Here is a 24,025-nt window from a genome sequence, read left to right on the forward strand (position 1 = left end):
ATATGTATATGCCATAGAAATTCTGTTGGTACAAATATGGAAATTATAACGAAATAATGCGAATAAGCGTATTTCATGAAGGTCATCAATTTTCTTTGAAGAAATGAAGTTCAATTTGCACATATTCACTTTGTAATAGTGGAAATAAATATAATTTTTTTGAAATATTAATTTATTTAAAAATTAAAAAATAAAATTAAAGAGAAATAAAACTAAAATTATTTTTAACTAGTTTTTCCCGATTTTGTAAAAAAAAAAAACATTTTTACCACTTTTCGGAAAAAATGGTTCATATAATACAAAATAATCTCGCATATGCGACTCAGAGAATGCTTTTTTACATGCTCTGTGTGACTTTGTATATTTTTCTTCAAGGCATTTCTATTTATTTATTCCCGCATGAATTCAGTCGTTTTACACATAATTCTGCGAAAACGTGCTCATTTCTCCAAAATCGCATCGAAAATGGTGAATTCCGTACTACAATTCTATAAGCTCTGTTAGCCGTTCAGTCGAATATCATACAGAATTCAATTTGCACCTTCTCTATTCTTTACATTATCTGCCTTCTTTATATCTTTAAGTTCTCTGGTTGGACCTTCTCTATAATACACGTTCTCTGAATATGGCCAGTTAGGCCGAATTGACAAATTTTACCGATTTACTCATTGCACAATTTGGCTATTTCAGAAATGGCAATAGATAAATGGTAAACTTTTTAAAGTTTGTTGCGAGTAAATATTACGTTATGGTTGTATGATGGCAACTTGGCTAATTGGAAAGATTTTCAAGTTATCGAAATTAATTTCACATTTCTAATTTGTTTACCTCACAGGTAAAATCGAATTGCAATTGTTTATATTTACAAAAATTAGTGATCGGTAATACTAATGACTTAAAAATGCAATATTATTTGTTTAGTATAATTTAAATCCAGCAGTGTTGTTACAAAGTGCAAATATAACGGGTAGGGTGATTAATATTCTTACATATATACCAAGAAATGAAAAAGCATGTTATTTACATATATAGTACATAGATGGTATATTATAAATAAGTTGTTACTTACAGAAGTAGTGCAAGTACTTCTAGTGAACTATTTATTGTTGGAACCTCCTGTCTGGAACTTTTCTATAGTTATTTAGTTCTAAAATCGAAGGAGGAGCCTCCCTTGAGTAATAATATAAAAGTATATACGAACGGAACACTTATATATTTGAAGACATTTGAACGGAAAAAATTTAATAAAATCAAGTACATATGTATGTGATTTATTGACATACGCATTTTCATTAACACCACTAATTGATTCTACCTTTTAATATATCAAATAGTACGCAAATGTCTTTAAATCATTAAAACTCATTGATACAATACCTGGGCTGTGTTGCACAAACTTTAAATATTCTTGCAACAAAATTATTATTCTCAGAAACTTTTTTTATTTTTATTGAAAAAATTCCGAATTTCAAATCACTTGGTTTAGTCGTCTAATTTTGATAATAAATCTTTGTCGCAGAAATTTTTTAAAGTTTGAAAAGTGAACTTTCTGAATATGTGATGGGGTTTTTTTTTTGAGAAACGAAAATTAGTTGCTGAAATTTTAGTTAAAATGAAAAATCGAAAATTCCTATGTTAAATGTATGGTCAAATGGATATAGCGCCTGGCTTGAGGGAGGATTTTTTATTTGTCAATCACTAACATTTGAGGGGGTAAGAGTTGAAAAAAAAAATTAAAATTTTTTTTTTTTGAAGCACCCTAATGTACATACATACATATGCATGTATTCTTAATTTTTTACCAAAAGGGTTTTATTTATAAATTTTGCGTCTAATTATTTATTTTTATAATTAAGTTTGAATCATAATAATAATTTTAATAGTTAAGTAGATAAGACAATTAATTTCATCTTTTATGTGAATTATTAGTTGATACCACTTGTATATGTACATAAATTTGTCAATAAATAAACAATTACCAAAAATAAATAATTATAATTATTATATTTAAAAATGTAATAAATAAAAACCATAGTGGACATAGTGTAATCCTAAACAAGCTCACTATTAATAAATCAGACTACATTCTCCCAAAGCTGGATTTCAATAGACACTTCCAGGTGAGGATACCATCTAGACGAGAATGAAGAAGAGGTTCAATTGCAGAGGAGGGTACCACCTCAGTCTATACCGACGGGTCCAAAATGGACTGCGGAGTGGGCACGGGGGTATTCTCCGCTGATCTGGGCATATCTCTCTCTATACGTCTACCGAACTCGGCTAGCATCTTCCAAGCAGAAGTACTAGGCATAGAAAAAGCCTGCGAAGTTCTATTAGAAAATCACGGGAATATACATAAAGCAACTATATTTACGGATAGCCAGGCGGCCCTCCTGGCATTGTCTTCACCCATGACAAATTCAAGTGTGGTTCACAACTGCAAGAGAGCACTAAGCTCAATAAAAGACAAGCTCCAGCTAAACTTGATCTGGGTTCCCGCCCACAGGAACATTTTCGGTAACGAAAAAGCAGATGAGTTGGCAAAGGCAGGAGCTTTCCTCAATGAATCCGAGGCGGAGCTCATACCGAGCCCGCTAGGATCGATCAAAGGAGAGATCAATAAACCTTTTCAACAAATTGCTAACAACAGGTGGAAAAACAATACAAAATGCGTCATAACTAAACAATTATGGCTAACATACGACAGGAAAAGGACCAACGACCTATTAAATAGGTCAAGAAAAAGTATTTACAGAATAACAGCTACCACAACAGGGCCATTTGGGGAACATGCGTCTAAAATGGGTATGCCCTACAACGACATCTGCCGTAGCTGCGGAGAAGCAGGAAACAAGGAAACAATCTTCCACTTTCTCTGCGAATGCCCAGCTCTGGCACAGATCCGACACAAAACACTCGGAATCCACCAAGCACCAAACCTTGAATGGATTTCCACCAAAAGCATATCGGACATAAGTAGTTTCATCGAAACCTCAAAATGGTTTAAGAGAGAAGGTGGAACGTAACAGCAGATACAGGAGGTTCTACGAATAGTGTATCAAAATGGCACATCAGTGCTAATTGAGCCCGATAGGGCTGCACTCCTACCTACCTACCTACCTAAAAACCATAAGTCGCATATTTATATCTATATTCTTAACCCGAGGAACCTCCTCTATCTGTCTATATCCATCTTAACTCCGAATTCGGGGGATGCAATTCTAAGGTTCACTCGAACTCCATTCTGCTTTCGCGGCCTTGGACACTTTTATGTTCGTTTGAGAAACTTTTGTGTTCGTTTGAGAAACTTAACTTTTTGCCTGAAAAAGGTGTTTTGTTGTTGGTCAAAAAATTTCAAAATGTAACAAAACAAAAAAATTTGTGTTAACGCCACCACCAACATGATCAATGCGGTATATCGACGACTTACGACTATCCGAATATTACAAACCAAATGCTACTATTCGAATAATGCTCTATTCGCTTAATACGGTTAGTCAATTAGTCGAATACCATAAGTTCTATTCTTATTATATATTTATATTATTATACTTATTTACATAGAAAAAAATTTTAAAAGTTGAACGCTTACTATTCGAATAGTCGACAGAGAACTGTTAACCGGATAGTCCAAAATGAGCGGTTAATCGAAAATCGGTTAATTCGGTTAGTCTATTAGTCGAATACCAGCAGCTCTAACATATTTATTTTTTTAAGTTCTTTTACACATGGGGAGCCAAATAACTATTGGGAAGATATTATTGGGAAAGGTACGAATGTTTAATTACGAAGAAGCCCCGTATGGAAAGTATATATTATAGTTGACTAATTGATCAGACTTTGTATTGGATTTTCAAATTTGTGTAGTGTAGTGGCATTTTTTCAGTTGCAAGCTCCTTCGACAACGTTTCAATCTCGTTGTCTCCATAAAAGTATTTGCTCCTAAAATTTGTGCAAAAATATATTTTCGAATTTAAGAACCTTTCATTATTAATTAGGTTAGGTTACCTAATCGGACTGATTTCTATAAAGCCACGAATAATCTCACTTGGACAGGAAGAAAATATGGTTTGTTTGTTCAAAAATCTGCTTTGTTAATAAAGCGCCTTGAAGCTACCATAAATTTGTTCTGGTTCGCAGAAGGATGCCTCAATTTTAATTTAACAAATTTTGGTCAGTAGAATTTGTACCGTGAAAATTTCATTGGGAATGTTTATTATGATTCGAAAAACATTATTTGGCATGAAGATTATCTTTTTCAAATGTTGTCCGCGGCTACGTCTCAGGAAAAAGTCGTACGGTGTTATATTACACGATCTTGGTGGCCAATCGACCGGCTCAATGCTCGAAATAATGCTTCGTGTACACTCTCAGCCACAGCTGCTATATTTCCTTCCCTGGGTGCTGGACGAATATTATCCAATAATGAAAAATGGGTGATGGTGTTGCGGATAGTACGCCAGTAGGCCGATTATGTTGACCATAAGATGAGCGAAGCGCAAGAAGCACATTCTTTACAGAGCGCGAATTTTCGTAATAAAGTTGAACGATTTGCAAACATTGTTCAGGCGTTAGTCTTTCCATGATAAAATGAAAACAATACTGAACAAAAAAAACCAGGGGTGTTGTGGAATCCAAGACAGAATTGCTAAGTTGTCAGAATTTCAAACCAATTTTGATTTTAAACGGTGTTACAGAATCTGATTGTATTTTCGTCTTTTCGAACATACGCAAAACTAATATTCGAACAAGCTGTTTACTAATGTGACAAAACTTGCAAACGAATACATTTGGAAGCAATCCTGTTAAAGTTTTTAATTAATCTTAAAGATTTTAAGATATAACATTTATCGAATGAATAAACACACATTTGGGTGTTAAATTACGTTTTGTAAATCGAATATCTTTAAATATCCGGATTGTTTTTTTCCAAAAAGTCAATAATTAACACATTTCTTGTTTTATACTTATGTTTTCCCCTATAGAAGTAAAGATAAATTAATTCGAAATAATAAAATAACTTGATTTCTTAACTTACATTTCTGTGAGCGACTATCTTCTTGCTTTGTTTCTGATAGCAAAACCGATAAAAGTGGTTTCCGTGGCACTCAAAACCGATACAAATTCGGTTTCGAATATCAAACCAATAATATCTGAATTCATGACACCGGTTTTTGATCGGTTTCAATTCTGATTCTGACAACTATCGGATTCCACAACACCCCTGAATATGACAGCATGATACGACTTTCGCGTGATCTGTGAAAAAATTATGTCTACTTGGATAACCCGTTGTTTTGTTGTATTAATAAAAAGTTTTAATTTTTTCGAAACTCCGTCCAATATAGCTTTTAAGGTAGTATCTGATACCCTCATAACTGGTGAAGACAACATTCCTATAAAGTATGAAAGGGTTTTGGTCACTTTTTTGTTGCCTTTATCTACCTTTTTACTAAAGCCGAGTATATCTCAATCAGCCTTCGTTCTGTACAGTTAGGCGAATACGCTTTTCTAGGTACTAAATGCTGTTTTGCTAGTGACATGAAGCGAGATCCGGCCAAAAAAACGTGGATACTTCACTGCCATACAAGCAATTTTGTCACCTTTTTCACTTAGAATTATTCAGCAATATTTCCTCGAGAATCGGCTGTATAAAATTCCTGTCCAGGTAGCACAGAGAAGTCCACTAAAGACGAAAGTCTCGTCAGCCATTTTGCAGCATTCGAATTTCTTAACAAAATCTTTCGTTGGCATCTTAGCTCGTTTTGTGGTCTCTTTCCTGTCGGCGTTTTTGTCCGAAACGAAAGATTCTGAACAATCTTCCTGGTCAATTTCCTTCCCAAAATTCTCGAGTTTTTTTTCGAGAAAGGTCACAACGATTATTTTTACCACAACCTTTCTCCCTATCACATATCTTCCTTAACACATTGAGTGCCAAGGGGTTTTGACGAAAACCTTCCCCGGGTGCCAAGCACATTTTTTGCTATAAACTGGTGTAAAAGTAGAAAATATTCAGTTCTGCGCCAATCCCGGATGATTTTGTGGTTTATTTTGGATTTTATAACGGTTTTTTTTTGTCGCACGTTTCCTTACGACATGGCACTGCACGACGGAATTGCAATCGTAAAAATCGATGTCATACGAAAATGTGCGACGCAATTTTTTTTGCTATTTCTTTTTTTTTCGTTTTACGCATTTTCCTTTACATTTACATGCCCCGATAATGGTATCCATAACAGATGGAGCTCATAATCCTGCGGAGCCTTCAACTAGTCAAGGAGCGAGACGTAAAAGACGAGCAACAGAAAAGCCACTGGCTGTGGTAGAATATAATAAGGGGAAATCAGGCATTGATCTTTCCGATCAAATGGCTTCATACGAAAATACCCTTCGCAAAGGGTTAAAACGGTACCGAAAGCTGGGAATTGAACTTTTATTTGGACTTTCCGTGGTAAATACCTATACTATGTATAAAGCAGCTACGAATAGAAACATTAATATACGGGCCTACTATACATAGATCTCACATCCCCGCAGCCTATATCGCAATCAAATCATATTATCACAAAAAGAGTAGATGAAAATAATAAAACCATCCGACGTGCTTGTGTTTTATGCTACGCTGAAGCAAAAAGAAAATTTAGTTGAAAGGAAGCAAGAAAGAATATCAAAAGGACAACTTCGTACTGTCCGCAATGCCCCAACACTCTCCAATTGTGCATTGATTGCTTTCCAAAATATACACATCTAAAAAATTAATGTAAAAAATCCATGTAATTGGAGCTATCATATCCTAATTTTAATTTTCCAATATCTCTTTTATACTTTTTTTCCGAAATATCGAATGAATTCCAATAAATTTTCAAAATTAAAAAGAACCTCCGAGTTTTTATTATAAAAACCGCAAAAATGAAGATATCTCTATGAAACTCGGACCAAAATTTAGGGCAAACATTAGGCTACTAGAAATACATTTAAAAAACTCTGTAGCGTCAACCAAAAACACATGACAATACCTAAGGCCAGACAATGCCTGTCGCACGAAAACGTGTAGCCATGGCACTCAATGTGTTAAAGCGTTTAATAACGTGAGAAATGGTCTTACGCGGTTATAGTCGAGTTAACAACAGCGCGCCTGTCGTTTTTTTTCGCAAGGTGGCGCCAATTGGAGATCCCGAGCGAAGCCAGGTCCTTCTCTGCCTGATCCCTCCCTCCAGAGTGGAGGTCTTCCTCAATTACTTTCAGAGCTGGAGTGTTTTCGTCTATTCGGACGTCATGACCTAGTCGGCGTATTTAATTAGCTGAACTATATCAATGCACATTGTTCCATCGAATGCGATATTCGCTGTGGCCAACGCGCAAAGGACCATAAATCTTCCGCAGAACCTTTATTTCGAAAACTCGTAACGTCGACTCATTAGATGTTGTCATCGTCCATGCCTCTGCATCATATAGCAGGATGGGAATAATGAGGGACTTATAGAGTTTTGTTTTTGTTCGTCGAGTGAAGACTTTACTTCTCCCATTGCCTACTTAGTTCAAAGTAGCATCTGTTGGCAAGAGATATTCTGTGTATGACTTCGAGGCGGACGTTGTTGTTAGTGTCGATGCTGGTTCCAGAAATCACACGAAACACATTTCGAAATCAGATCAAAAATTATTCGATTTCTGGAATCGGCAAATTCTATTTTCAAACCGCATCTCTTCGTTTGTATGCGAAAGTGCAGTACTCAGAAGAGAGCCTTCTCTCTTAAACGTCATTTTGCTCAATATACTCTCATTGAGCCCAATCCAACGCCCGGTTTATTATAATATTTCGACGGCTTCGTTCTCCTCATCATCGAGCACTTCTAACTTCTCAATTTCACATGAATTAGAAACATTATCCAGCAAAATATCTTCATTCCACTCCTGAATGTATGGGAGATATGTATTAGAGGCTGTTTCTGTAGACATATTCGTTATATTGATTGCGTTCTGATCCATTGGTTGCATAAGTGGGGTAACATTTGGAGGAAACAACATTTTAATTCGATAAAAATAGCAGTTTCTAACGCACCAGTCGACATATAGATGCCTCGTTTCTTAATAATCGGAGATAAAAAACTTGCCAATTTAACATATGTATACTGTATAAGCGATGAGTTGTGTTTTGGTATTGACTGATTTTTTCGTGTTGATAGGCTTAATTCTGCTACCTCAATCAATAAGAAGTTATAGTTTTTCTTTTTTTGTATGAAACGTATGATTGACTTGAATATTGAGGTTAGCCTCTAATTCCTAGAACGAGAGGACATATACATACATATATATATACATTGTAACGGTTACCAATTTCCCTTTTTCTGGTAGTGATATTCTTCTAAAAGGCGTCTATTATATTCTTACTTTATATCCAGTTAGTGTACTAATATCATGCCAGAAACCCGATGTTCTTGTTTTTTTTACGCTTGTTGTATTTTAGTGATTGCTGCCTTTGTTTTAGATTTATAGGTTCATAAGTATTTAATCCCACGGGATGGCTTATTTATTGAAGATGGCTCCTATTGATGTTAGTTTTTTCTTCAGCACAACAAGCCATCTTCTGGGAAGCACATTCATTTGTAATTCGTAGGCTATTTAATAAGTTGTATTTATTTCAATTTTAATTTTTTTTTAATACAAATTTCATATACATTTGTTTAATTAATATCATTATTACTGGTTTCAACTCCACTTCGTTGAATTGACGTTGAAGCAATTCAACTTCAGAAAACTCTTTTTTGGTATTACGATTTTCAACTATTTTCAGTCGAAGTTTGATTGGCGCTGGCATTCTAAAAAATTAAGATTTGGCAGATAATCAAACTGCGAAAATTTTAAACGAAAATAGTATAATTTAGTTAGTGCGCACGAAATGGTAAACAATTATTAAAATGGACACTAATTTTGTATAAATTACGATGAAAAAAGTGTTGGACTCAAAGCTAATGTGCTGCGCATAAGAAAAGCTTTCGTGATCACTCAAATCCATTCAAACTTCCTAACACCTAGTAAGTCAAAATTTTATTGACAGTTAAATGGCTTTTAAATAATGTTTATTGCTGATTCATAAGTTATTTTCATTTAATTGAGGAATTATTTTGTTTTTTAGTAAATAATATGAAGAACGCTGCCAAAAACTCTCCATTTCCTTGGTGCGGGTAATTATCATGAATACATTTGAAATGATTTTAATCTTGTGTTCAAGAAACTTAGGATACTTATGGTTGTTTAAATATTATGAGCACAATATTCATATTGCGCTGTGGATAAAACAGCAATGATTTAAGAGGAGGAAAACGCTTCAGAAATTTAATTTAATTAAATAATATATTTCTAGAAAGTAGTAGATTGTATCGACTCTTTATGTTCGAAACACTTCTTAAGGTATCGTGACCTTAATTTTATTGTATTGTTTCCAAATTATAGTTTGTTTCGTCCAGTTCAGGGATTTTACTCCAAGAGCTAATAAAAAATGTCACCTTTTCATGGATTTGTACTTAAGAACTGTTTAAAATAATTTTAAATTATAAATAAAATAGTTCGTTTTACCCAATTTCCATTTTCAATTAATATTTTCCTAAATAAATTCATGGTTGTCAGCAGTTGGAAATTTTTGTTACTCTAGTCAACCCTAATGGCAAGGAGTTGAAAACCGTAATATCAAAAACAGTTGAAGTTTGACGACACTTCAACCGATTTTTTTTTTTTAGGGGTTGAGTTGAAAATGTCAAAACTTTAACTAAAGTGCAGTTGGGTTGAAAAACGTAAGGTTTAGTCTTTCATACATATAAACCTAATATATGAATAAACCTAACTCTGTTTTTAAATTTTTACAGGTATACACAAATAAGAGGCTTTCGTGAAAGAGACAACTTTCCTAATAAAAATGGCTAAATTTAAATTCGACATCAAATGCATTTTTAGTCAACCCGTTGTACAAATATCATCCAACTTGTTACCTCACACATTTATAGGTGATAGAAGAATGGCCATGTAAGTACAATTATGTAAATTTAAATAATAAGTATTATTACCACGTTTATGTTTTTGCAATAAGCGTGAGTATACGCAATACGCATAGCTATCGACTTTCGACTAATTAGTAGCGAAAGTAATTTTTTAGTGAATATTGGTGCACGTTTCCAAATGAATAATTTACAAAAATTAATATCCAGAACATATGTAACTCCAATTTTATAGAAACGTCGTTCGTTAAATAACTCATATTAATTCAAGATATGGTAATTCCTTTTTTATACTCTTGCAACATGTTGTTACAGAGTATAATAGTTTTTTCACCTAACGTTTGTAAGTATATATATATATAAATGACCATGTGAAATTAGATGAAATCGAAAGATAACCCAGCTCACGCTTCATATAACCGTACTGTTAAAAATTACTAAAAGCGCAATAAATTTGTTACCAAATACGCCAGAGACATTAATCCAGATAGTATGAGATGGGCATGGCACCGCCCACTTTTTGGTGAAATCACTTTTCTCGGGACCCGTAACATTCTTTTCATATTCCTGTGTCACAGTGAGAAAGTGGACGAAATCGCATTACCACCACGCGTACTTCCCATATAACACAATTTCAATTTCCATTTCAATTTCCACTTGGTCCAGCCCCCATGTAACTAATATAAGGATTTTCGAACATCCGGCTGATTTTACTCCATATGATTGATTGGTGATTGTATTTGAGATACCTTATTGAAACCCACGGAACATTCTGTTAGCATGTGGCATAATTGTAGATAATAGTTAAAATTAATCGGTAATATCCCAACTTCCATATATACAAAAGTATAAAATGTTAGGTTGCATCCGAAATTAGCCCTTCCTTACATCGTTATATACATTATTCGTGTTATAATATTACATTATTCATAGCAAGTTTATAGATACATAAAGAGGGAAATATTTAAATAAGGAAACCAATTTCAGAAGTGTTTTAGCGCCACTTCTCTCGATCATCTTAGATATAAACTCTTTGAACCCTCCTACTAATTTGTTGGAATCACTGAAGGTAACTAATCTATAGATTGCTGGACATGTTTCCAACCTGCTTTTCTGCATACAAGAGTTTCAGTCTCAGCGGATGCGTACTAAACAATGACCAGTTTGAACTCTTGACACCGACTGTGCCATGGAACAAGATAACTTAATTTTTACTCAAGATCACTTGCAACACACGAGTATAGGCATATAGTACATCAGGGAAATCAATTCGTTTCGATAAACGTTAAAGCGTTAGGGGTATAGTGCAAGGGTAAAGAAATTAAATTCAAAAGCTAATAATTTATCAAATATATTTTCTTCTTTTTATAGGGATGTTACTTCAAAAGTGTCTCAAATTATTGACCGGTTAGGTGAACTTTCAGCCGTAGCGCAGAAACTGTCCAAGCCTATTACATCAGCACAAAAGCTGCGAATGTCTGAAAATCAAACAGTCTATCTTATGGCAGATATCAACGGATGTGATGGGTAAGCAAATATTGATTTTATTGAATATTGAATTACAATTATATTTCTTCTAATTTAAAATGGCAATTTTTTATGTAAGTATTTTTGCATAGTCGATTGAACCCAAGTTTTTAGTGCTATCTTTAAGTTTTTTTCCTTTTGAAATCAATTAAAATAGTCCCAATCGAAGTAAAATAATCATTGCGTAGGAGTATTTGAAGTTAATAGATTTTAGCTATTTTATGAGAACGGAAAAATGTTGCCTTAAATTCTATTTAATTCATTTAGTTTTTGTAGAATATTTTGATACTTTTACGACGAATTTCTGAAACTCGATTGATAATTCCATTTATGTAGTGAAATGTTGACAACCAAAAAAAAAAAACAAATTGAGAGCTTAAGCTTAATAAAAATTGAGGCACTCTATGTTTTTTGTGTGCTTCTTAAACTGTTGATTGTTGTATCATAGTGCCACTCAAATATGTATATTAGCGTTTTAGTACTTTTGTAGAGGTGAAGCTAGTAAAAGCGTTATAAAAAGTCAATCGGAGCAACATAAAAGGGTTAGTCTTTTCAGATTTTAATTATATGATATATCATATATAAATACACGCTATATAAAGAAAACCGGAAGTTCGAAATTCTTTAATAATATGTGTATGGGATTAAGGGAAGCATTAACATGATTTTTTTGTTGCTTCGAAACAATTTATTATCAGAAAAACACGTTTTCTGTATATAGTCAGGCTTAGGCACTGAGATCTTGGTATCTGTGGACTTGTATAGTTATGGCCCGATTACGACGATCGTTTTTGACGAGAGATAGAATATTTGAAAAGCACTATGTTTGTAAGTTTTTTTTTTCGATTTATATAATGTAAAGTGAAAGGACCAATGAAATTGTAATGTATGAGCAGTTGCCGTGTAGTGGTCCGATTTCGCTCACTTTCACACTGTAACAAAGAATATTAGATCATGATACTTGTGTATAGGATGTCACTTAATAGAGGGCGATTTCTTTCCATACTTATGTTGTAAAATTAAACGCTTCTGGCGATATTATAATTGGTTAACAGTTATCAGTTTTATTGTTTTTAATAAATTACCATCGTCTATTTTATTGCTTCATCCGTCACATTGTGCTCTGATGGCACCTAATGCCTTGAATTTCACTTAGCAACGGTTAATATTTTAATATACGGATTGAAATAAATTGCTTAAAGTCTCGTTATTTGAAGAAATGCATTAAACGACATATACGTACATATGTATATTGGATACCATTGACGAGTTTAAGGCCGAGCACGATCCTCGTAATGCATTCCTTGAATTGGCAATAGAAAATTGTGTCCTTCAGTAAACTTATTCCGTTGTCGGTGATTGACATCAAGTAGATAAGACTGATTGACTTGAACTGAATAACAGTTGTTGATATGTAGGTTGCAATATTTCAGCTAAGATCGGTTGTTATACACCCATAGCTTTAAACTTTAATATGCAACCTCAAGTAATTCTTTCAATGGTTTCTTGATATCGTATAATCTTAACGGATTATACTGAATATACAAATATTTTATATTGTCGCAACAGGTCTTCGAAGTATGCAGTGCCATCTAGGTAATATGCTCACTGTACATATCTCATAAACCATCAACGCTATATCAACATAACTTGCTCAGAACAATTTCTCCAAATTTAGGACACACAAGTTTTGACATTCTTTTATTAGAGATAGGTTAGCTTCTTCTTAGATTATACTTACCGGTGAGTAATGTAAATGTAAATGTAGTGTCAAAAGAAGTTAACGGCATTCTTAGTACTAATTTTTTATAATAAAATACTTGGGATTGCAATCTACACAAAACAGTAAAAATATTTATCAATATACTTGTATGAATCGCATTTTTTAAGCAAATTTACTTTTCCTTCGCCTATGCGTATTAAGATAAATATTTTTTTAATTAACTCCATTAATTCTTTTCAGAGATGTCGTTATAGGACTTTTGAAAATTGGTACCAAAAATTTATATCTTTTCGATAGTTCGGGTCAGACGAGGAAAATTGACAAAGCTCGTTGTATATTAGATTTTTACATTCACGAATCGAGACAGCGTATGGGAGTAGGAAAAATACTGTTCGATATAATGCTTACAGAGGAGCACTGGACTCCAGTTAAATGTTCAGTTGACAGACCATCCGAAAAGTTAATACAATTCTTAAAGAAATACTATGGCTTGGAAAAAATTATACCACAAGCAAATAAATTTGTTCTGTATGAGGGATTTTTCGACGAAGATGAGGATGATGACGTAAACAGGTACGTTTTTACATTAAACAATTTATGAATAAAAGTTATGCTTTGTACCGACTTTTTTCTTGGTATTGGACCAAAACATTTTATCTCGAAAACATTGAAATATTCGAATTTGGAAATTGAGGTTAATAACAATTTAATATTCCCTACAAAAGAGTAAATATAAGACAGTAAATACACAATTGGAGTTAGGAAAGGGCGTGTGATGTCTATGTATTAACTTTTTTAGGTTATATTCTATAATTAATAATCATTTTTAAAATCGGTTAATTTGTTATTGTAATATGAGAAATAACAAAGAAAAATTGAAAAAATCTGTCCAGATGACCTGACAAATTATGTATCAAAATTTTTAAAGGATAGGTGTAGTAGTTTTGAGGTTGTGAGGGGCATCGGCTTTGAAACTGTGATTTGTGCAGAAAACTGTATGAAACTTCATCATGTAGGAAGGATAGAAGGATCGAGATAGTTTGAATTACTTTTATTGAAATTGTCCGAGGCAAAGTATGGAAAAAGGTACCAGTCAGTGTGATTGTTACATGCTGGCAGATTACTGCTGGTTCAAAAAACGAAACTGCCAACTGGGAAATTATAGAAGAAAAGCTCATCAAGGACGTTTTATTGAAATATACATAAATATATTTGGTTTCATAAATTGCGAGCACAATCATATCCAAAACTGATTTTATATAGAAATTGATTTGATTAGACTTGAAAAACCCGTACGAATAAAATTAATACAATTTGAAAAACACTTCGAGAAATGTAGAATATATTAGAAAACTTATTCTTAATTGTCAAATTGAAAGAATTCAATAATTGATTCCTGGAAAGTATACATATATATTTTTCTTCAAACAAAAATTTTTACAATACTCGTATATCGAAAGTATTATATATAAATATAGAAGCATTTTTAAATGGAAGCCAGAAGAGGCAATCTTCAGGCTCTGCCCAAACAGCAATCATCGAAAATGCAGGTCGTAGTAAGTTTATTGAACAATGTACATATGTATAGACTTCGCAAATATTTTAATTTGTTTTCTTTTGTAAGAAAACGGCTAGCGAGGTGAGTCTCACACCCAGTCAGGCTGCAGAGCAGGCCAAGTTAAATGTAAGTTGTGGTAACTTCTCTCTGAGTACTTTGCTAAACAATTAGTGATGATTTAGGAGCGAAAAAATCCGTTGGATGCATTAAGTCGCTTATCATTACGACCACAAGGTGTAGAAAAACGATCGGTAAATTTATTTACACTTTAAATTCGAATATAAAATCCTTTCTAATAAACACTAACGGCTTTAATAAGGGTCTGCAAGATGTTGATGACGAATACTTTAAAAAAAATATGTTTTCCCGTACGCATTTAAATAGACATGCGGTAAAATGAATTTTGAATTGATTTACAATTGATGTTATACATATATTAAATAAGTTGTTTATTTAAATTCCAAATCTATACAGGGGTTAAATGACTCTTATGAGCTTCAAGGTCACACAATTTCGCAGGTAACCCTTCTATTTATATATATTCACAATTAAAATTCAATACTAGTTTTTCTCTTGTTACACAGGCGCAAGGTGATGCTTCCAATACACAACAGCAGCAGTATCAAGGCAAACAGCCGTACAATTTAAATTCCACTCATGCTCATCATCCAACATCGGTGCCAGTGCAACCAAATCAACAAACAACAGAAATTCTATCACAGCAACAAGTTTCCAGCCATCAACCCCAAACAACTTCAGCACCTATGCAGTGTAAAAATCAGTTCAAAGAACCACATGTAAATTATTCTTCCTACTTCTTTTTAAATATTTATAAATAAATTATGTGTACGTACATTTTTAATCTCACTCAACTCACATCTTCTATCTTCGTTTTATCATATTTGCAGTTATCACAGCCACGAACTGAGGCGCGAAATCAACATGCTCAACAACAGCAACAACAACCCATACAATCATCTCCTGTACCTGCTCCAGAACCGGAATTGTGCACAACTTGCCCTAATTGTCAAACAACGATTTACCTTGTTCGAGGACACGATACCAACAGTGAGCCCGCTCAAGGTTATACCTCAAACCAACATGATACCACTGGTAGCACAACTGCTAATTAGCACATTACTTGAATTGCGATCGCTCTTTCTGTGCGCTCTTTCAAAATAAGCAATTTGTTTTTATGTCAAGCCAAATTTTTTTGTAATATAAATTTTCCAATGTAAAATTTTTAATAAAAATTGTAGCTATCATTAAAATGCACTTTACGTAGAGTAAACTTCGAGTTAGTGTGGTATATATGTATAGTAGATTTAATTTATTTTTTGCATTTACACTTAGAGAACCATTGGAAAACATATAATGGTATCATCTACTTTATATTATATTTATTTTACGTGTCACCATGGATAATGTGATATACTAAAAACTTAGTACATATCGGCATGTTTTAGAATTAATATGGACTATAGTGCTTGTTCAATTTATGGTAGTTAAACCTAAAAATGGAACAGAAAAAGGAGTATTTTAAAATATAGAAAAGTAAACTATAATATTTCAAAATTCTTTAGTTTAGGTCCCTACTACGTGTTTTAACCAAACCGCATTTTGGTTGAAGTTTTGAAATTCGGTATTATGGTTTTCAACTCTACCACTCAAAAAAATGTCGAAGTGTTGTTAATTTTTTACATTTTCTTTATAATTTAATTTTCTTTATAATTTAAAACTTTATTCAGTTATTTAAAAATTCATAGAAAGATTTATCTCGTGTTGTAAATCCGACGAGACCTGGACGAGACAAACTAAAATTTGAAAATATTTAAAAAACAAGGGACCGTGGGAAGTTTTTCAAACATAAAGAGTAAATACAATCTACTACTCCTAAGATTATACTTTTTGGGAAAAGTTAAATTTTTGGAGCGTTTTGTTCCTCTTCAGTCGTTGGTGTTTTATGCACAGCGCACCAATATGGTGTTTATAATACAGATTTTGTAACAACCATAGATATCATAGGATGCTTCAACATAAAGTTAAAATCATTTCAAATGCTTTCTTGATAACTACCGGAAGCAAAAAAACAAAATGATTCCTCATTTAAACGAAAACAACTTTGAATCTGCAATAAACATTTTTTAAAAACCATTTAATTGTCAATAAAAGTTTGGCTTACTTAGTTTTAGGAAGTTCGCATAGTCTTCAGTCGCAAGCGGTTGTTCGTAGAGGAATGAATGAAATTTTCAACGATTTATTGAGGGTGCGACGTCCAAAAATTATAGGAAGAATTATATGAGATCTTCTTCTGCTATGGATGGTGGTTTGACTCCAAGTACGCCATTCACAATTTTCTATAGCTTCACTGCAAATGGCATTCAGTGCTTGTTTGAAGTCGGTGTGATGTATAATACCGTCGGCGTTATCAAAGAATATTATCTTGATACTCCTATAAAGCGGCGCCGTTCCAATGATTGTAGCTGTTCAATGATAGACATCAAGAGGCATCCTTGTATTGTACGGAGTGCAGTGTTCTACCAGCCGACCGAAACGCTGCTACGCAATTTATTTTGTAGTTAAATTTTAATACGAAAAGTTGTAAGAATTGCAAACTCATTTCGATTTTGAATGGTGTCACAGAATCTGATTGGATTTTTGTCTACGCAAAACTAATAATCGAATCTTCTGTTAACAATTAAAGTTTGCAATGGGTTCCACTATTTTAGCTTTTTTTGAAACAAAAAAACAACGAAAAAATAAAAGGTAGATATTAGGAGATCACAGTAATCTACTTGATGCCCCAGGGGAAACGTAAGTGTAATTTACGAGCATACAAGTTATATATTCACGAGCTTACCTTACAGATTTGTATCACATTATCGACTGAATATAGACGCATCTGTTGTGATGCTACATACGTTTATTGGGTTTTGTAAATCTTCTTAAAATATGTTTTCTGCTATAGAAATAAAGATAAGTTAATTCGTAACAATAAAATAAATTACTTTCTTAACTTACATTTTAAATCTGTCTGTGACTATCTTCTTGCTTTGTTTTTGAAAACAAAATCGATAAATAACCGTAACACACAAAACCGATGCAATTTCTATTTCGGGCATCAAACCAATAATATCTGAATTTATGACACCTACTACATTTATTTATTAATTTCAATTGATTTTATTACAACTGTCAGATTCTACAACACCCCTGAATGATCAATCAAAAAACAAATGAGAACAATCGCCAAATGTTCAACAGATTAGACAAATTCATTGTTTTTTGTGATGAGCATTTTAAAATACAAGCAGTTCGAACAGCATATTACAAAGAAATCAAGTATTTCGTAAAGCTTTTGTCTTTTGTCCCTTCTTTCACATGTCTATCTTTATCTTATTTTCGAGGGTTTAAAGTCAAATTTGAACAAAAATTAATAATTCGAAAGTTTGTCTGCTATAATAACAATTGTTGCTAAAATACATGAAACAGGTAAAACAAAAAATAAAATTTTTTGGCTTACTTTTATGATAAAAAATTATAATTACCCGAAGTTTATTGTGTACGTAGTTCGCGAATGGCTACTGTATAATGTTGCCAAACAAGTTAAAATAACAGAACAATAGTGAAGAGATATAAATACGGCAGTCACTATGCTTGAAAGCTGTATTTGGTGTAAAAAGTGGGCCATTATACACAATAAAATGAAATTAAAATTAAAATAAGTATAATGTATAATATTTTTCATTAATTATAAAATCCACGTTCAGTGTATGTACAATTGATATATAATTATGCTTCGTAAGGTTTATTACACCTTTTTATTCAGTTATTTGTGTATTTATATAAACAACTTTGAACTCCCCAGTATATGTGCTAAAATTAAGTTCTTTTACAGCAATTATTAGTGTACACTCACATATTTTATTATGCTAAAAATTTCTGATGACCTTCATTCGTGGAATACATATATATGTGTCAAAATAAATTACAATAGGAACCGAAGTTTAAATATAGTTAAAAAAAATATTTGCTTTATAGACGTCTAACGTCTATATAATTAAAATAATTAATCCGGTTATTTATGTTTCCACCAATATGTTTGTATTTAATGCAGATTTGGTTCATCTAAATATAAATGTATTAAATAAAGACATTCAAATAAGTAAAATACCAATGTGGATTTATTTAGATTAACTATTATAATATGTCCCGAAAAACTCGCCATTCATTCACATATAAATAAAATTAAACCTGAAATTTAAAAATGAATTCAATGTTTATAGGCAAATAATAGTTTAAAAATATGAGAGCAATATTCATACCTGCATAAGGCCTGAGGCAGCGATGATATAATTGGACCATATCCTTGAGAATTGTCATAGAGTTCGAATAAGGGTGCTGCTACAAGCTTGTAATTTTTGGGAACAGCAAATAAAGCTAAACAATGATAGTCAAAACGAAATATAATTAAAATCAATTTATATATGTATGTTAATATATAACAATATATATGTAATATACTACTTTTTGGAATATATATGTGTGTACGTAGAAATGAGAACAAATTTTAGTGATTTCTTCTACTATACCGAGAGCATTTTGAGTTAAAAAATACGACAATAAAAATATTATTGGTTCGCTAGGAAAAAAATTCTTTTAACTAATTCTGTATAAAAAAAATTCAATAAAATTACATACATATTATTATATTGCATACAGAAGAGTAGTGCCAACGAAGCAATTGGAAAAACTTATCCAAACTGTATGTGAACTATGGTAACTCTTTGAATTTTGATAAGAAGGCGAAAAACAAAAAATGCATATATTTTTATTGGGAGTAGTGACCTTATTTACAATATCGCCAAAATAAATTAGAACATATGAATGAAACAAAAACTAGCAAACGCTTCCAGCTCAAGTAAAACCTCCTTCCTTCGTGAATGATACCGAGACAAAATTACAATCTGCCACCCAGAAAGCCGACAGAAAGGTGAATATAGGTGAGAATAGGCACCTTGAAAATATTCTCAAATTTTTAATGTACATTCGCCTTTGTATCACGAACAATTAAATTAAGAAATTTCTAATCTTGTGTCGCACGGCCAGTGACATTATTTCTGTGACTTACCCTTTTCATGTAACTGTACCAAAAACAGCCGTTTGTGTTCTTTTGGTTTCGTAATATGTGGCGGAATGTATGGATACTGAGGTGGTTCAAAATTCGGTCGCCACCAGTTTCCAATAGTGTCTTCCACAATCCAATCTTGTTTCACGCCATCTTGTCGCCCCAATGTCTATAAAAATAAAGATCTTAGTATTTTTTATTTAAACATTTCTATTCAAGTATAAATAGGTATGTAGTTTCTGTTGACTATTGTGTCTGCCATTTCTTTGTCCTCTTTTTGTGTCAGTAAACAAACATCAATACAATGCAAACAACCGTATTAACGATGTCAACAACGTCTTTGCCTTGGCAGGGGCACGCACTCTGGAGGCCCCAACACCACTAACACACAAGCCAGTTTAGAATGTTAATAACAGTTCTTTTTTTGTTTTCAGTTAAAAAACTGGCAGGAGTCTGCAAGGACTCATTTTGCGGTCACATATATATCAACATCAAAATTATCGATGTAAACCGGAACATATATGTGCACAATTTCATCCCATGATAGGTTAAGTTCTATGTCGCACATCGACTCAATAAACGAACATTTTCGTAGAGCCCTAATGAAGACTAAGAGGTTTAATAGCAACAAATATATATACAAACTTAGAATAGAAAAATGTAACTAATGTCCTATTTTCTGTGTGCAAGTAATAATTTAAAAATAACCAAGAAATTAAAAAAAAAAACTTCTGTTGTGTGCATGGATAATTTTTCAGGTGAGCACATTTTTTTCTGATTTTGTCAAATAATTAATATTGCATCAGTAACCAAGACAATTTGCTTTAAATTAAGTCGAGCGAAAACATATTTAAACTTACTTCGGTAAGAAGGCGTTTGAGGCCTTCTACCTCATCTTCTCCTGCATTAAGTTCACCCCCAGGAAGCTTGAAAAATGTTGTACCCAACTGCAGAAGTAATACGTGGGGTAAACCATGTTCGTGGACAAGTAGGACTCCTTCAACAGAGCGCCGCATACCAATACGATCAAATTCTTCTCGCATCCTTTGAAAGCGTGATGGAACTGATGGATCTTTTTCAAATAATGGTTCTTTTGTTCCAAATGTGTAATTAGTCAAAGGATATCTGTAAAAGAAATGGGTTAATCTTCACAATTTACAAAAAAGAATGGGGAAAATAGAAACATCTAATAATTAATACTACCACATGAAGGTAGTAGCCCCTTGAGGGTTACACTTAGTTTAGAAGAATGACTGGATCGAATTTTGGCAGGCTAAAAACGTTCAAATTATGGGTTAAAATTAAAATTTTTTTAACGCGCGATTTCTGAAGAGAATTTTTTATTTTTAATTTTTATCCACGGAGAAGACCGGAATCACTACAGCAGTGGAAGACATTTCTTCAATTATGCCTACCTATGTATATAGTCGCCTGAATGCAGTGGCATGCAGATGAAGAAACTCCAGATCTGCCAGAACACTGCACTCCGTATTACTACAAGATGCCTCTTGATGTCTCCCATCGAATATCTACATAGTGAGACGCTTATGCTCCCAGTTAAGGAGCATTATGAACTGCTCCCCAAGCAGTTTCTGCTAGATTATTTTGAAAGAAATCACCCTTGCAGCCACCTGCTTGGAGCGGAACCCCCTCCTAGGAACATCAAGAGGTCTTTCCTCAACTACGTCGACGACATCGAACAGTACGCCGACCGGACTTCGGACTCAACTGAATTCCGACAGATACTGACCGCAATTCGTAGTGGAGCTATCAACACCTTCACCGACTCCCTTTCAGTGAATGGCGTTCTTGGAATCAAATCACCACCCATTGCAGACGAAGAGCTCGAGTTGCCGCGAGAAATGTGAGTGACCTTTGCGCAACTTCGTTCGTTCACAATAGACCCCGACATATCCAACATATGTATGTCCTGCGTACAATGAGTCACAACATGACACTGGCCACCTCTTTGTATGCCTCGCCAACCCCACGCATCTAACACCCTTTTCCCTTTGGTCCGACCCCGTCGAAACAGCACGTTTCTTGGGCCTCCCCAGGTCGACGTCGACGATAACCCAGATAACTCTTATCATCCTAACGGCGATTAATATCCGTTACAACAACAACATTTTTTCCGTTCGCACGACAGTCGGCTGTAGGTAACCAGAAAGGGCCCAGGACTGTCAACAACGGAGAACTCGTATAACTCAAAAAAAGAAAATACATACATATTATATATATATTTTTTTCATTTCACTGTGCATTCTCGAAAAATGTATAAATATACCCTAAAATTTTCAAAACCCTGTCACACTAGCATATCCCTTAAAAATTTTACAAAGACTAATTTATCCTAAACAATTTTGTAAAAGAATATAATAACCGTTATTCGACGAAGGGAAGAAGGATTGCAATCACACTTGGCATGAGATTGTCTTATACCATATGTTAAATATTCGGTTCATATGCGAGATATTCATAGCATAAATATCCAGCCAATTAAAAAGTCACTATATTTCAGATATTATTGCTAATGGAATATAATTTTTTACTAGAGGATGACATAATCATATCGAATTTTATAGAGATGTCTTGCGCTAATACCGGATGTGTGCGATATAAACTTCAATGCAACAACTACTGCAGCGACATTTAGTACATTAAGGAATTATGGTATAAGCGTGTCTACGTCTATTGATCAATTTTTATAGCTATATCTAATACCGATTATACCAAACCCTTCTAAAAATCTTTGCATCTCAGCTTTTTTAATTATAAACATATTTGGCTGGGATTTAGAAAAGCATCCGCCGATTTCGGGATTAAAATTGGTATGCAAGTAGAGAGTAGGTTCTCCAGATCAAGAAGATGTATGTATATAATTGCCTTGCGTTTTTTGAGATATTTGCATTTAAAGTGGGAGTTTGTTTGATTTATAATGAATTTTACCCATATATTTTTAGCTTTTATCTATCCGTACATTACCAGTTTAACTCCGAAATCGGGGATTGCTGTTCTATAATTCACCTAGGTATTTAATTATTATATTTTTTTACCGAAATTTAGTGTTATTGATGTTTTATGTATGAAATCAGAAATATAAAAACTGATACACAGATTTTGGAAAAGACTGTGCAGGAGACCTATATTGCCTTTGAGTTTGAAGAAATTAAGTGTCCGTGATATAATTAAAATTGTCGAAGAAGCAGGTTTGAAATTCACACATTTATCTGTTTTACCCTTAAAAATAATTTAACATTAATTAAACTGCAATTTATTAATAAAATATTTTATTTGGATGCATAAAAAATAAACTCATTCAGCCGGCTTTAATAGTGCTAACAAAATCATAGTCAGTTTTTATACTCACAAGTTTATTGTTCTGTTTATGGCCAAGCACTGTCCAGACGAGTACTTTTGCATTCCATTATTTACATTTCCGTCTACTTGGCCCTGACTGCTGCGTCTTGGCCAACCTGTACCAGATTTATTTGACACCTGGGCCATTGAAAATTGTAATCCGACAATATTATTTTATAAATTTTACGATACTTAATATATGCAAAAGCATGCACTATATAATAAATTGGCCAACTTTAGCGTCGAAACAAAATTAATGAAGTTGCCACACTATTTTCATAACATTCCAGGGTGCGCAAACAATTATCGAATTTAGAATTAACGATAACAACTTAGCCTGTGTGCCAATCCGTAATTTTTCTCTCTGTGTTGAATTGTTGTAGTAAAATTTACTATGGAGTAAACAAATTTCACATATTGCTGTGCTCAATGGAAAGTCAAATTTTAACACTTTGCATATGTTACTAATGTTTTGAACAAAATTATTGAGAACATTATTATCGCAGTCAACAATGTTTAAATTTGGCCGGGCGAAGGGGGCCGCCGCCCCGGGCTCAACGTTTTGAGGGAGGCAAAACGATCTTCCATGTTTTTTAATATTCAAAAAAAAAAAAAAAAAAAATACTTCAACAAATTTTTAAAAACTCCAATTCGGGCAAAATTCCTTCAAATTGTGTCAAAAGTGTACAAGATATAGGGGGAAAATGGGTTTTTTTCTATGGCTTTTAATAAGATGTCTT

General features: G+C 33.2%; 2 protein-coding genes across 5 annotated transcripts; one reads left to right on the top strand and one right to left on the bottom strand.

The window, feature by feature from the left end:
• Positions 1–809: 809 nt before the first annotated feature.
• LOC105225595 (alpha-tubulin N-acetyltransferase 1) lies at positions 810–16,072 on the top strand. 4 transcript variants are annotated; one of them, XM_011204125.4, is made up of 7 exons: positions 14,362–14,795; positions 14,864–14,923; positions 14,980–15,048; positions 15,117–15,188; positions 15,272–15,316; positions 15,382–15,594; positions 15,706–16,072. In XM_011204125.4, the coding sequence occupies exons 1-7, from the start codon at positions 14,730–14,732 to the stop codon at positions 15,928–15,930; spliced, it is 750 nt and encodes a 249-aa protein (XP_011202427.2). In that variant the 5' UTR covers positions 14,362–14,729; the 3' UTR covers positions 15,931–16,072. The 4 variants fall into 4 exon arrangements, 3 of the variants coding, with proteins under 3 accessions (XP_011202428.1, XP_049313224.1, XP_011202427.2); XR_007422829.1 differs by lacking the exons at positions 14,362–14,795; positions 14,864–14,923; positions 14,980–15,048; positions 15,117–15,188; positions 15,272–15,316 and adding exons at positions 810–967; positions 9,861–10,017; positions 11,361–11,516; positions 13,480–13,812; XM_011204126.4 differs by lacking the exons at positions 14,362–14,795; positions 14,864–14,923; positions 14,980–15,048; positions 15,117–15,188; positions 15,706–16,072 and adding exons at positions 810–967; positions 9,861–10,017; positions 11,361–11,516; positions 13,480–13,812.
• Positions 16,073–18,875: 2,803 nt separating this feature from the next.
• LOC105225596 (cleavage and polyadenylation specificity factor subunit 5) lies at positions 18,876–23,556 on the bottom strand. The gene is made up of 5 exons (XM_011204127.4): positions 23,296–23,556; positions 20,786–21,050; positions 19,929–20,094; positions 19,123–19,237; positions 18,876–19,051 (listed from the first exon to the last, which is right to left on the bottom strand). Exons 1-5 carry the CDS (start codon positions 23,430–23,432, stop codon positions 19,030–19,032), a joined length of 705 nt encoding a protein of 234 aa, XP_011202429.1. The 5' UTR covers positions 23,433–23,556; the 3' UTR covers positions 18,876–19,029.
• Between the last annotated feature and the right edge of the window lie 469 nt (positions 23,557–24,025).

The sequence above is a fragment of the Bactrocera dorsalis genome, chromosome 5, assembly GCF_023373825.1.
Source record: "Bactrocera dorsalis isolate Fly_Bdor chromosome 5, ASM2337382v1, whole genome shotgun sequence".
Lineage (NCBI taxonomy): Eukaryota > Metazoa > Arthropoda > Insecta > Diptera > Tephritidae > Bactrocera > Bactrocera dorsalis.